Here is a 15600-nt window from a genome sequence, read left to right on the forward strand (position 1 = left end):
GCCCGCCCGCCCGCACACACCCCTGCGCTGCCCGCCCGCCCGAACGCCGCCGTCGCTAGCCGCACACGCCCGCGCCCGCCCGGCCACACCGCGCGCGCGTCCGCTCGGCCTTGCCTCGCCTTGCCCCGCCCGTGCTCACACGGCCTAGCCTCGGCCACTCACCCATGCCACGCCCGGCCACTCTCGCCATGCAGCGCCCTAGCCGGCCGCGCCACGAACACCGATGCATCAAGGTCACCCGCTCCTAAGGTACCTCCCTCTCGATTTCATATTTTTTTATTATCTAGTATAGTTAGTATTTTTTCTATCCCTACAGTACCCCCACGTGCCCTCGCAATCCTCGAGTGGCCGGCGCAGAAGCAAAAGAGTTGATGATGGTCTGCTAGTGCTAGCATTTCTAGGAGCATGTAGGGGCATCGAGGCTATTTTCATTGAGTATTAGTGTCTTTGCGATATCTTAGAACGACTATTGTTATGTGACGGAGGAAGTACCTCTTCCGTCCTAAATAAATGCACATCTCGCTTTCTGAAGTTAAATTTTTTAAAAAATTTGATCAAATTTATATAATAGTGTACTAATATTTATGATACATAATAGGTACTATTACATTAAGCATGGAGTATACTTTCGTAATAAACTTATTAGGAGATACAAATATTGATACTATTTTTTTAGTTTTGATCAAACTTAAACATATTTGACTACTCAAGAAGCAAGATGTGTATTTATTTTGAGATGAAGAGATTACTTGTAATTTTAGAACCAAAGTTTTATATGGATTGATTATGTATTTATTATCTAGTATAGTTAGGATTTTGGGTTTAGGGATTTAGGCTAGTTAGGTTAGTAAATTTGTTTGTGATTTATTTGTGAACTTACTAATGTTAACTTGAATTTTGTTAATTTGAATACTCTAACGCTTTGTTTATCAATTTGTAACAGGATGGCCCCTCCCACGCAGCACCCGTTGTACCCCATTCTTGAGGTGGAGTACGATGACTAGCACCGAGCACACACCTTGAGTGACAACGACACAGAGGTGTCCTTGCCTCCTTTGAGGCCCCGCACTCACACCAGGGCCCATCAGTGGGACGAGCGTTATACGCTGTACATACGGCGTGCCGACTTCCTCGAGCTTGTCCGTGTTATCAACCATGGTCTTTCGCCCCTTGACCCAGCACTACTTACTGTAGTTGTAGATAGGTGCGAATGCATTCTTTGTACATAAACTTTCTTGTAACAAATTGGAGGCAACTAACAATCATTTTATTCTTATAACAGGTGGAGGCCTGAGACCCACACGTTTCACCTACCTTGTGGCGAGATGACCTTGACGTTGTAGGATGTGAAGGCTATTTTAGGCCTTCGGTTGGGGGACTTCCAGTGACAGGGATAGTTGACAACGATCACTGGAGGGAGCTGGTGGCTCAGTTTACTGGTTTTCTTCCACCGGACGACAATGCTTCCAAGAAAAATAAGTGAGTAATTCAAGCCTATTTAATACTTGCATTGCTTTACAGTTGGCATCGGGTCTCATTTTCTTTGATCAATTATAGGAAAAGTTTCGGTGTTTCGCCGTCTTGGATTACAGAGCGCTTTGAGTACTTGGACCCACAAGCTGAGGAGGCACAGATCGACAGGTTTGCTTGAGTGTGGCTCTAGCACTTTCTTGGTGCTTTCCTCTTCCCAGACGCCTTAGGCAACACCATTAGCTGGATCTTTCTTGACATACTTCGCCAGCCTTGGGAGAACATAGCGGGGTACAGCTAGGGCAGCATAGTCCTAGCATGGACGTATCGACAGCTATGCATTGCCTGCCGTCACACTTCAGGACATGCGAACCTTGGGGGTTGCTCCTACCTACTCTAGGTTTGGTGTTGGGAACGATTGCCCATTGGGAGGCCCCTTAATAATGGTTTACCGGTAAGTACTTTGGTTCATTATATTCTTCTAGACAGTTAGATATGATGAGATTATTTGTTGCTAATTCATTATCATGTTCAATGCAGCGATAGAACGGGCATGATACACTCCCTACAGCTCTGTATATCTAGACGGAAGCACAGTTAGTTAGACGGAATGCGTGGCGCAAGTACAGGGAGTATACGGACGGTCTCGATGTCCTGACACAACACCAGGTTACGCTCTCTATACTATCGTAGCAGTGTTTTCTTCGATGTACACTATATCACAACCTAACGCAATTACGAAATTTTAGGTGTTTTGGTGTCCTTGGGATTCTCCGGAGCTCCAGGGCTATCTGAGTCCTGTCACTAGGGACGAGTCACACGAGTATCGCTGCGACGCCTCTCTTATTTCCTTCCATGTGGTCGAGATTCACTTGCCCATCCGGGTTTGCAGATAGTTTGGAAGAATGACAGGCTGTCCACCACCGCTTTACTCCACTAATCAAGCATTGCACGGGTGCGTTATCAATTAATAACAATGCTACAATTCAGAGGTGTGTTTGGTACACCTAATATCGTTTTGTTATAGGTTTGACCGTAGGAAGAGGTATAAGACCAAGGATTGGCGCGTGACACATAGCTCGTACATCCATTTGTGGCAGACCAGGGTACCACATGCGGTCCTTGCGGGTCCTCCACACGACCAACACACCTTCGACGAGTACCTGCGGTGGCTTCACAGGTCTATGAGGACACATATCAAGCCCCCGTACACTGACGTGGTGATTGACGAGGACTCGGAGGAAGATGTCATCGAAGATGTGTATGACGTTACCACTAGGGAGGACACACAGCTACAGAGAGCCCCGCTTCAAAGATACGTGGTAAGATACTTGAATGGTACAATTTGTTATCCTTTTGGTATTAAGTATGTGTACTAAAACTGTCCAACCGCGTTTCTGTACTCAGGCGACACAATTGTCAAGGCTGTCCAACGAAACAGCGTTCTGGCTTCACGAGTCTAGAGGGCAGGGGCCAGGTGTTCTCGCGGCTTTTGTGGAGGTAAACATAAACTTATCCGTTTCAAAAATATTTCTTTAGTGTATATGTGTTTGGGTAATGAACTAACTTTAACGTCTATTTATACAGAAGGTGAAGAAGAGCTATAGGAAGCTAGCTCAGAAGTTGAGCTGTATGGACACTCCTTATGAGGAATCGCCACTCCCCGTGCGGTCGGGTGGCACGTCTTCAGCCTCTTTGAGGACACCAGCCGACTCTTCTCAGCTGATAACGCAGGGTGCCACTTCCGTGGTACGTACACCACCACATCGTAGCGCTGGAAAGGACCCTGCAACTGAGGTTGAGGAGGAGGACGATGACGACGACGACGAACCCCCAAGCTTCTGCGGACAGCACGGCCAGTGGGACGAATGGCCGCAGCATGAGATCGGCATGTCTCAGCTAGGTGGTGCCCCGCTTGGTACCCCAGGAGCCTCACAGGTACTATCAAAGATAGTTTATTTAAATACGTAGGCTCCATGAACTAACGATCCTAAAGAATTATAAGTAATCGTGCGTATCATATACCTGCAGGGTACGAGCCGTACGCACCGTCGACGCGACCATACCGACGTTGGCTACACTCCTAATGTGTTGCCAACAAATCTGAAGAGACAGAGGCGTCCGAGGGATCCTTACACTCCTGGGTCTTAGTTTGTTAGGTCAAACGAATATTGGCATCCGAAACTTGCGGGGTTATTTGGTTATGTTATCTCAAACTTATGTCAAAACAATGAATATGTTATGTGACAGCTTGTCAATTTGCTTCTTATTCGTTTCTTTGAGTTGCGGCAGCACTGCCGGCGAGATTAAGTACCTGCGTTCGGAAACCGGCAGTCCCGGCGTATCTGGACGCCGATGACAATTTTTCGTAATTGATTAGTTAAAATGGTGCATAACCGTATTATGAAAGACGAAAAACTAATCATTGGCTTATCAAATTCTCTATTCAACTGTGAAAAAAACTCAACAAAGTACGGGCGCGACGCGTTTCGATTCTACCATCCAGGTAGCCCGGGCCGGCGGCAGGCGCAACGACCAGGTGGTGTAGCTGCTCGTGCGGTATATTTGGTCCAGCCGCGCCAAGCAATAGGGTGCGGCATTGCCGCGTCAAGGTCGGTGGCGCGGCAGGACCTGCCACGTCATCGGTTCCCCAGGCCGGCCCACGCCACGTCAGCCCTCTGCCGCGCCACCATGCATAGCACGACACAGACATTTGGCTGCGCCATGGCAATAGGCGCGGCAAAAAATGTTAGTTTAAAAAAATCAACAATGTTAGATTTAAAATTATATTAAAAAAAGAGTTAAAATTAAAAAAAAATCCAAATGTGACATGTAAGACCAAAAGTACTCACGTTTGACTTAGAAGAAAACTAATATGACACGTAAGACCAAACGGAGGTAGTAGTTTTCCCAATCATCTAAGCAGACGTTTTCTTTATTAAAAAAAATCTAAACAGATCTTATAAAGCATGTAAGACGGATTGACTGACTTTTGGATTTCCATCCCCTTTCCTCGTGGTCGAGCAAACGAGCACATTTTGATCCCAAATTTGCGTTGGGCCCCGTTCGGATGGCATGGATATGAAGGAATTTGGATGGTTTGAAGGAATTCTAGAGGAATCTGTGAGAGAAAAACACTATTCCGAACAAGAGCGGATCTGCCAGGGGGGCTGCCGGGGCTCAAGCCCCCCCTACCCTGGCGGCTCCATTGGAGTCCCCCATGAATTTTTCAGCCATTAACAACATGGAAGAAGGTGCTGGAGTGCTCTCGACGGAGGTTGAAGATGAATTTCGAGTTAAAGATGAGTTCCCAGCCCCCCCTAAATGTATTTTCTAGATCCGCCACTGATTTCGGATGAAAAAAAAAACGGATCAAGTTAAATTTAAAAGCACGCGAACGGGCCTCGATCGTTGTCGGCCCACGATGACGAATTCAAGGGAGGCTTGGCACCAACCACTAAGGCAGGATACTGGACCTTATAAAAAAAAGAATAAAAAAGAAAAAGAGGGCAGGGAACTGGAAAGAAAAACACATGCTTCCTTCACTTGTCAGGGTAGGTACCAGTCCAATGCAAATGGCAAATGAACCCATATAAACCCCAAGGGTTTCCCCTAGAGTTTAGCACAACGCGCTGATGAGAGCGCGTCTTTTCCTAGTCTCGATACAAAAAGACTCCGTGTCCCGGAAGGCTTTGAACCCTTCACCAAGGCATCTCTCTTTGGTCTTCGCTGTTAGCTTGCACTTTTAGCGCCCTCAGGGATCAGGGCGTTCGGTGTCAGCTTCTTGAGCAAGGTGTCAGTTGAGTAGTTGAACAACACAGTAACTTGCAGCTGAGCCCTGATCCCTGAGGCTCAGGGGAAGCGAACATGAAAAGAGCAGTGCTAGACAAAGATCGCAGCTGTGTTTGCAGGTGGCATGGCAATCGGTCCTCCGATGATTCCGATCCCCCGTCGTGGCGGACAGTGAGAAGCTGAGAAATGAGAATGGTGACTGGGGGGGGCCGGGACACGCCATGATTCTCAGCCAATAAAGCTCACCACGCGCCTTGCGATAATATGATTGCCCGGCCAGCTGGAGCTGACTAATGATTCTTTTTATTTTCCTGCCCGGCGAAAGGTTCACGGAGACGGAGGAGATCCGTCTGATGGGACGCAATTTGAAATCTAAGAATCTTTTAGACCCTTGCATTGTACTGGCGTGCAAGAATACAATATTCAGTGCCTTTTCGGTGGCGGGGAGAAAACATTTTTGGTTCCTCCCAAGCAAGCATAAGCATCTTCAGAAGCTACTACGCGAGAGCTTCAAAGACAGGACTGGACCTCACTACTCACCATCATCAATCTGACCCGGACACAAAAGGTTTTCCTGTTTATTGGTTCATATATGGCCATTGATATCTTGAAATATCAAACTTTAGTTGCTCCTCAGAGTACGATATCAAACTTTTTTTTTTCTTGACTCGAGTGGAAATCTGAACTATTCCAATCAATTCATACGCCAGCACCGTTATATTCAAAACGAGGCCTTAATTGCTGTTTGGTAGGATTATCCATATGAACATAGTTTGATGATCAAGTTAGTATGAAGAGTTTAGGTGCATTTGGTGGTCATTTGGTTCATCCAAGAAACAAGGTAAAACATATTTTTCTAGTTTCTAGGAGAATTCGAGAGATGTTCTCCTGTTTCTCTCGTGAAACAATTTTACGTCTGGTAGGGATCTCATACTGTTTTTAGAGAGGAAACAGTTTGAATAATCACTACCAAAGGCAGCCCTAGGATTCTAACACACAAAAGCTTGTGGTCGAATACACGGGAAAAAGGCGAAAGCAAAATTTCCAATTTCCAAATCCTAAGGGAAATTGAACTGACTATGTAAATCCAATGTGAGCACCGCTTTAAGCAGGAGGTTTCAGTAAATCCAATGTTAAATTATTCAAAACCACGAGATATATCTTAAATAAACTTGCATCCGCATGTCCAATAAATAAACTGAGTCGCCGTACGACTACGACCCATTCTTTCCAACTACCCCCAACCTACTTTGTAAATATACAAAGCACCACCACCTGTCCACAGTTCAAACCAAGATTTCTCTAGTCTCTCTACCCCCGTCCTCCGCCGCTTCTTTTTCTTGCATCCGGCTCAGGATTTCGAGCGGCCTCCTAACTCCCCTCCAGCTCACCCTTACGCTCCCCTCCCGATCCGACCGCCGTAGGAGCGTCGGTATCCCCGTGTCTCCGGCAGTCTTCTCGAACCCCGGTTGGTCCCAGTTGGTGAGAAACCCCCGCACCCGCATCGAATTGGCGGCCGGGGCGCGGGATGCATGATTCGATTCTTGGCGGCGGCTTGTGCTTGAGCGCTTGACAGAGCTTGGCGAGCTGGGCCTTTCTCTAGGTGGAAAGGTGAGCGATTTAACGAGTTCTTTAACCGATTTTGCGCTTTACTGTTGTTTTAGCCTCGCTTAGCTGGCGGCTATTTTGCTCCTTTTCTCCCTTTCGCTTTATTCTTCGCAATATTTGATTCACCCTTTTGCTTTCCTTTCCCCCTCTCTCCATCTCGGGTTTTAAAGACGCGGAGGGGTTGTAAAGTCTAAATATTGCGTTCACTTGGGGAATTGGATAGGTAGGGAGTGGATAGGCTTTGTCGGTAGGTCCTTTTTCCGGGGAGAGTTCGCCTGAGTTCCTTGGAATAAACGAGGATTTGCGATCCTTAGGCCTCGCGTTTCTTGATCTTCTGGTGTGCAAGTTGATCTTGATCCTGTTCCCGTTCGTCGTCTTCATGGGTAAGCTCAACCTCAAAGGTTTCTTCTCTGTTTTCTTGTCTTCAGCTTGGTGCCTACTGATGCGAATTTTGAGTTTGGTAAAGGTTTCGTGGTTCTTTTTTTAACCACTGGGGCCATGTCGCAATTGGTGTATCATCACGGTGTGTATTGTGCTAAATTGGGTGAGGGTTTGCTGTCTAATGTTTGCGCATGGTTTTGTTGTTGCATGAAATGACTGGTCTTTGATGTGATTGTTGTGGTTAGCCATCAGAATCAGAAAATGGATAGTAATCTTCTGTTATGTTTATGATTGTTAGGTAATTTGGGTTGGAGATGGGGCCGGAAATGATAGAACAGGATGGAGGGTAAGAAAAGGAAGGGAAAATTCAGGAATTCTCTCAGGCGGATGGCTATGGAGTGCCTGTGCTCTGGTGAGCAGCTGAAGGGGGCAGATGAGACCGTCCGGTCATCTGATTCTACAATCACAAAAGATTTCTCGGCCAGCGGGTACTCTTCTCGGAATGGAGAGATTGAGCAGTACCTTGATAATGGCAACATAGAGGAGGCAGAGTTGTCGCTTCGGGAGGGCATTTGCCTAAATTATGAGGTAAGGTGTTTTATTTTGTGAAACAAATTTTGTTATGGCACCAAGAACAGCTGAAATACATGCTGAATGTGACTAGGAAATGCCACAATTTTACCTCCTTGGGTATCTATCTTGTGCTTTAATGTGAAGAATTTTTTTGCAACAGCTAGTATGATTCCTAGTTAAGTCGATCTTGGGTTTCTTTTGTCAATTTTCCTTCCTTGTGAAGTTTTTTGTACATAACTAAATCAATCCGCGTTTCTGCAGCTAATTGCCTAATTGAATAAATGTATGCTTATCTTTTTCTTCCACCAAAATTAGTTCACTACCTCCTACCTAGCAGTTTATCCGAGATATCCTTTTCTATGCCAAAATATTTAAAGGGTAAATTCTTTCTAATTTCAAGAAAAGATTTACCATTTTTGTTACTGCCATTCTCTTTCTTTGATTTCTTCAGATGCTAGTATGTCATCTGTGGCAGTTGTATATTTCAGCATTACATTTGGACCTAGCTGTTTGTAGCTTGACTAATAATAGCACCTGCTAAACAGGAAGCAAGGGCATTGCTAGGAAGGCTAGAATATCAACGGGGTCATGTAGAAGCAGCACTCCGTGTCTTTGATGGGATAGACATGTCTGCATTAGTCCCTAAGATGAAAATCTCAATTGCTAGAAAAGCAGATCGTCGGAAGACTCATTCACAGTGGGATTCTCCACCAATGCCCTTGCATGCTGTCAGCCTTCTTATGGAGGCCATATATCTTAAAGCAAGAGCACTTCATGATCTTGGGAAAGATAAAGGTGAGCTGCACCTTGCTATCACTGTTGCACACATGAACAGGCTTGCAAATCATGCGCAGGTGTGATTGCTTTGCATTGTAGTATATCATGTTAGAAAAGGACTGTGTTTCTTCTCTATCCCTCTCTTTTCCCTTTTGACGCTTCAACTTTAACAATTTTATGCATGTGGCTAGTTACAACTTCAATTCAATATTTTTATTTCGCAGAAGCTGCACAAGAATGTAAAATGATATTGGATATTGTGGAGGCAGCCGTACCTGAGGGCTTGCCAGCAGGCTTTGGAAAAGGCTGTAAATTGAATGAAATAATATGCAAGTCTGTAGAGTTGCTCCCTGAGCTGTGGAAATCAGGGGGGTTTTCACTTGAAACCATTTCTTCATATAGGAGGTCACTTCTCAATAATTGGAATCTTGATGGAGAGACCATAGCAAGGATACAAAAGAAATTTGCTGTTTTTCTCCTATATAGTGGCTGTGAAGCACGCCCTCCGAATCTTCATTCTCAGCTGGACGGTTCATTTGTACCTCGCAACAATATGGAAGAGGCTATTCTTCTTTTGATGATTCTTTTGAGGAAGTTCAATCTCAAGAGGATTGAGCGAGATCCCTCTGTGATGCATCACCTTACTTTTGCACTGTCCATGTCAGGACAGCTAATTCCACTGGCTGGACAGTTCGAAGAATTGTTACCTGGTGTGTTAGACAAAAAAGAATGGTTGTACAGCGTTGCATTGTGTTATTTAGCAGAAGAAGATGATCTGAGTGCCCTGAATCTACTCAAAAGAATACTAAAGTCTGGAGAGGATTCTGATCATCTCAAAGAACTACTCCTAGCTTCAAAGGCTTGCATTGAGATGAGTGCTCATACTGAAGGTGCTTCTTATGCAAGGAGAGCCATTGCTAATATGCATGGAGGATGCAAACCAATGGCAGGACTTGCAGACCTATTGCTTGGTGTTGCGCTTTCTAATCAGGCTAGAAGTGCAATATCTGATACAGATAGAGCTTCGTGGCAGTGTGAAGCGCTGGAAGCCCTTGGGAATGCTGAAAAAAAGATGCATGGGAAAGATTCTAGGGCATTGTACAGTCTCAGCCTTGAAAATGCTGTGCAGAGGAAATTAGAATTTTCTGCCTTTTATGCAAAGAGGCTGGTGAAACTTGAGGCTGGATCAGAGTTGAGGAGTTGGCTCCTTTTAGCTCGAATACTTAGTGCTCAAAAGCTGTTTGCCGATGCTGAAACAGTTGTTGATGCTGCTCTAGATCAGACTGGGAAATGGTGTCAAGGAGATTTATTGCGAACCAAAGCCAGAATTCAGGCTGCACAGGGGCAATTCAGAGATGCAGTTGAAACATACACCCAACTTCTTGCTATCATTCAACTTAGAACGAAAAGTTTAACTGCTGGATTTTGCTTGCCTAAGGTACTATACTACGAAACTTTTGTTATGAAACATGGTAGCCATAATTACACATTCTTGCTATTATGCCATATACACTCGGATTATAGCAAAAGGTGCAATTTCCTTGTTGCTATTTGATTGTTTGGTAGCATATTCTTCTGGTTGAAGCAGTATACATTATATAGTGATCTGAAGGCATGCAGATTTGATAGTTCAATGCTTGTTTCAGTTCTGATATTCATGAACAGAACATGGTTCTTTCTTTGTTCAGAACAAAGCATAGTTCTGTATTTTTTTTTAATTATTGTGAGCTTACTCTGATATCCTTTTTTTCTGCCAACAAAAGGATAAGTTCTGGTCACAATGGATTTGCATAGCAGACAATAGACATAGGGTTATTGCTACAGCCTTGATCTTTTTGGTTATAAGTTTTATCTATACCATGTATTTAATTTCATTTAGGGCATGCTTGGTTCCTAGAAGTTCTCTCGCCTTGCCTTGCTTAACAAGGACTGCCCTTTGGCAAGTGCTTGGAATCTTGCTTCGCCGACAACTTTGCTTGCCGCATGGATTTCCTTGTCCGTGCAAGCGGGCCAAATCGGCTCGCCCACTCAAGCAAGGTCGCTGGCTGCTCTCGTCTTCCCGTGCTGCTGCTCAACGACCCAACTGCTTCTCAATGGCCCAACGAGAAGGCCACTGGCTGCTGTACCACTGCGGCGAGGGCAATGACCCAGCGAGCTGGTTGCAGCACCGTGCTGTCCCAGATCCAGCTGCCAGCCCTCAAATTGAATCTCCTCCCCACAGAGATAGAGATCCATGGTGCCCAATCAGGTTCTTTGATGCCTCAAACTAACTCGTCTTTTTTTTCCGCGACCGTGCCTTGGCACGTTTTGCCTCAAACTAACTCGTCAGCCCCACCTTTGCAAAATCGATGATGTTCTTGCCCTAAATCAAACTCATCTACTCTGGAATCGACCTCCTAAGAGTTGGAATCGGCTTCGCCAATCATTCATGAATTGAGCTTCCTGCTATTGTATCAAAGGTTTCCCCACCTCAATCGTGCTCCTGGCCACCGATTCAGGCTCTAGGATGAATGAGTTCATGGTCTATAGGGGGAAGAGAGGGGAGAAGGGAGGAAAAGGAGAGCAAGAGAACCAAATAGAGAAAGGAAACCTCACCTTGCTTTGCCGGTTGGGGGAGGCAAGCTTGGCAAGGTGAGCAATGGTGGCAAAGGTTCTAAGCACGCCCTTAATCTCTACACGGAATTACTGAGACTTTTGCCGGTTGGGGGAGGCAAGGCGAACAACCTGCTGTCATCTTTTAGCTTTTAATGCAGTTGTTTGCCCATAGCACAGTAGCAATTAGGTTGTCAGTTGGTCATGCTCTTGTGTTACTTTCTACAGGGCAACAAGGATGATAAAGGCCTGGAAACAGAGACCTGGTATGATCTAGCTCTCTTATACCTAGGTATGGCACAATGGAGAGATGCAGAGGTCTGTGTATTGAAGATAAGATCCATCAGTCCTTATTCTGCATTGGCTTGGCATGCTACAGGTGATTCCTGTTCATTTCTTCTAAATATGACTGAAATCTAGCTCGCCCCATTTTCATTTTGTTTTTGTTGTGACCTTGATAATTAAAATGTATATCTAATTCTAATGTCCAATCAATAATTTCCATCCATATAGACCTATTCAGAGTCTTACAGCTGCTAGTTCATAAATTTGAACTATTTTCTTTTTCAAATTGTTAAATTTGGTAATTCAATTGTATATGTATTATGTATAGCATTCAGTTGTATGTTGAGTTTTATCTACATAAGCTTCATCATAAGTCGAGGATTTGAGAACCAGATACATTTATTTCAGTAAACTTTGACAACAGCCACCTTTTACCCTGGATACTTCCTTTCATATTTTTCACAAAGTATTCATTTTCAGGAAAAATATATGAAGCAAAAGGTCTTACAAAAGAAGCTTTGGGAGCTTTTTTCAGAGCTTTAGACCTTGATCCTAAACATGTCCCAAGTTTGATATCAACTGCCACTGTTCTGCAACAACTTGGTGACAGGCCATTGCCTTCTATACGGTGCTTCCTGACTGATGCATTGCAACTGGATAGAACTAATCATGTTGCATGGTTCAATCTTGGCCTGCTTTACAAAGAGGAAGGTGGTAGGTCAGTGGCTGAGGCTGCTGAATGCTTTCAAGCTGCTGCTTTTCTTAAAGAAACAACACCTGTAGAACCTTTCAGATGACAGATATGTCTACAGGGGCTATAGATGTAAGCTAATGTATGTATTTTTGATATATTTCACTGATGAAATAGTGGATTACAGAGTTCTAGAAATGATCTTGGGGAGATCATAACATCAGAAACTGTTGGAAAAAAATGTTTAACAATTCAATCTATAGTTCCAATTGTTGCCTATGTAGCAACAAGAAAGACGATGCTCTTCAACCTTGTGTAGGAACAGTGCTTACTGTGATATATAGATAGATGACCAGTACATTGTGTATCTTGAGTAAAATGGTTTCACATATGAGGTATAAAAGATGTTCTGGGGTCCTTCAGTATTTACTATTAACTGTAACCTTCCATGCATGTCAATTATGGATTACAAGTTATTGATAGATTGCCTATTTCCTGATATCTGATTTAAAAAAAATGGCCCTCCTTAACCTTGTTATTGGACATGATAGTGCCAAATACTCCCTCTGTTTTAATTATAAGTCATTCTGGCTTTTCTAGATACATAGTAAAAGTTATATATCCAAACATAGCATATATCTAGATACATAACAAAAGCTATGTACCTAGAAATGACAGAATGACTTGTAATTTGGAAAGGAGGGAGTACTTGAATTATGACAGTCATTTTGAGTCAACATTGCACATGTTTTGAAGCATCAATGGTGTGCTATCATCTATTGTGACAGTACTGTGTAATTTCCCTGGAAGGCCCTTCATTTGCTGTCAACTTGTCATGTTGCAGCTTAGCTAGTTGCATCAATTAATGGGGCAGATATTGGTCTCTGTACAGCACTAATGAAATGGTATACCAGATTGCCAGCAACTGATTGAATTATGTCACAATCTTCTTGTCTGGTTTTGCCCAAGTCTGAAAGACAATTGCTGGTACGTGTTCTTTTCAACCAATTGAGTAATGATGAGACCAAGGCTTCCTGCTTCTTAGTGTGCCTTTATCTTTACTGTCTTTGTACTAAATTTTTTGAGGGTTGTCCTTGCCAAGGTTTAACTATGCAGGTAAGTGTAGAATACTGTTGCCTAAAAAACTGTTAGTTATATGTGGCACTGGTTTTTTTTTTTTTTTTTTTTTTTTTTTTTTTTTTTGCGTATTATCAATTAGTTTAACCACAAGATCTGAAAAATATTTGATCCTCCAATCATTTTTAGCTGTGATTCATCGTATGACTTAATTCTGTCATTTTCTGTTGTTTCCAGTTTACTATATCATAGCAGTACAATCTGTACATGTGCTTTATTTCGGAGTCACTAGAGTTTTAACCGTATGATATTATTTTTCATTCATTTGTTGTCTAATTGATTTGAGTTGTTTGTCTGTACAGGTAAACATCTGGAAAGTTCAACCATGGAAATATTGAGTTGTAATGTATGTAAGTATGGAACATGGAATCAGTAACTAGGATACTAGGAATATATATCATTGTTCTCAATGCAATTTTCAGGACCTTATGGCCCCGTTCGCTTCGCTGAAAAAATAAGCCAAAACACTATTCCGGCTGATTTGTTGTGAGAGAAAAACACTGTTCCGGCTGAAAAAACAAACTAAAAAAGACGGATTATAAGAGAAGCGAACTTTGTTCCTTGGATTTTTGGTAGATGCATTGTGATTGTGATCTTGTGTTTTATTGTATAGTCAATCCTCATGGGTGCACTATTCTAGAGTTATATAAACCGTTCCAGATTTGTCACCCTGTTTTGTTGGATGGGCGAGATCTAGTAATATCCACACAAATAGCAGAACCTCAGAGCCTGATTCGGTTGTATAAGAAGTTTCATTGTTGTTTGGTGATGCAAATATGAGTCTTAATGCTATCTGTTCCATAGCTGTTTAGTGATGCAAATATGAGTCTTATGCTATCTATTCGATGCTTGTGCTAAATTCTAAGGCCGAGGATTGGTGAAATTATAATAATTCACAGAGTGTTTGTAACAAATCTAATGCTGACTGCTGAGTATTCACAAAATTGTAGTGTTGTGTGTGTTATTTGAATGTTTTTTTATGCCAACGGTTGGTAGGTCAGATTCTACCAAATAGCTTAAATTCAGATTTTGAGGCATGAATAATCGAGGTTGTAGACTTGTAGTGATCTATGCAGGTCAGGTTTTGCAGTATATTATTCATATTTCCACTTCATGTTATGGTTGGAGCAGAGTTTACTAGTTAGGTAGTTATAAATGTTCTGTGGTGGTTATCTCCTGCTCTTAGATTGATGCTACTGCCTACTGCGGTACTGCCTGTTCTCTCCCCGAATGGTTGTAGATATTTGCCTGGTCTGCTTGAGCTTATCAGCTCGGTTTATCAGCCATGGTATAGTGTTTTTTTCTCACAACAAAACATCATTAGCTGGCTTATCAGCCGCAGAAACCATCAGCCGAATAGCTAATCATAATTACTGTCCATGATTTGTTTGCTCAGTTGTAGGAGCAAAATGAAAATTCTTTTTCTTTTTTCTTTATCTTAAAGGGTGAAATTCTTTGTTTTGACTTCTGACTTATGGGGCTATTGTGGTATATTATCATGATTATGTGCATATACTGTATTGACAATTTGACATAGGTTATGTTTGGCACGGCTTTGGTAGCAACTTTTGCGGAAAAGCTGTACTAAACACTTTAGAATGAGTGAACAGTAGATGATCTGGAGCTGTTTGAGGTCATAAACCAAAGCTGCCAGCTTTGAGGTCATAAATCAGAGGCGCAAAAAGTGGCTCATCTTTAAATGCTCTGCTTGTCTAGAGGAGCATTTGAGGAGAAGCACTGCCAAACTTCCATAATGCCCCCTACCCTAAAAATACAACCTACTTATCAACATTGGTGAAAAAGTACTAATAGTGAATTTTAGATGGGTTTATACGGATTAGATGTAAGGAAGGGTTATTTTGTATTTGTATGCCACGTCTACCTCATGCAAGATTCTCCTCCCACTAGGTTGGTTTCGCTGAAATGAGATTGAAATCTCTCTCATGGGCTTGACTGGCATAGTGCAACCTGGACGCTTATTATCCCTAAATCAGTAGTTCGATGCAATCTGGGGAGAGAAAAACAAGCAACCGAATAAAAATATCCGCAATCGCATGTGCACATATTGGCCACCGTGGGAATGGTTTTAGCCTTGCCATACCGTTGTCAAGCCACTCAACCAATCACGCTACTATAGCTAAATTGATCGAATATTTGCCCTAGCTAGTCAGGTTGTGGACCCGCAAGCAGCTAGTTCAGCGCCGCTTTGTGCCCGAGAGACGATTTGACAAGATGCTCAAGTCTTCCAATGCAGTCATGGCTTTACAACTGATTGGAATCATTTGGTGATCTTG

At 43.2% G+C, this 15600-nt stretch overlaps 1 protein-coding gene across 4 annotated transcripts; it reads left to right on the top strand.

Annotated features, from left to right (window-relative positions):
- The first annotated feature begins 6559 nt into the window (after positions 1–6559).
- On the top strand, positions 6560–14056 carry LOC136535760 (protein NPGR2-like). Of its 4 annotated transcripts, XR_010779045.1 has the most exons (8): positions 6560–6873; positions 7550–7839; positions 8370–8619; positions 8826–10039; positions 11422–11572; positions 11959–12301; positions 13014–13156; positions 13609–14056. XR_010779045.1 is itself a non-coding variant. In XM_066528165.1 (7 exons), exons 2-6 carry the CDS (start codon positions 7591–7593, stop codon positions 12273–12275), a joined length of 2181 nt encoding a protein of 726 aa, XP_066384262.1. In that variant the 5' UTR covers positions 6560–6873; positions 7550–7590; the 3' UTR covers positions 12276–12301; positions 13014–13339. The 4 variants fall into 4 exon arrangements, 3 of the variants coding, with proteins under 3 accessions (XP_066384262.1, XP_066384251.1, XP_066384268.1); XM_066528165.1 differs by lacking the exon at positions 13609–14056 and having other exon boundaries at positions 13014–13339; XM_066528154.1 differs by lacking the exons at positions 13014–13156; positions 13609–14056 and having other exon boundaries at positions 11959–12922.
- The last annotated feature ends 1544 nt before the right edge of the window (positions 14057–15600 follow it).

The sequence above is a fragment of the Miscanthus floridulus genome, chromosome 1 (assembly GCF_019320115.1).
Source record: "Miscanthus floridulus cultivar M001 chromosome 1, ASM1932011v1, whole genome shotgun sequence".
NCBI lineage: Eukaryota > Viridiplantae > Streptophyta > Magnoliopsida > Poales > Poaceae > Miscanthus > Miscanthus floridulus.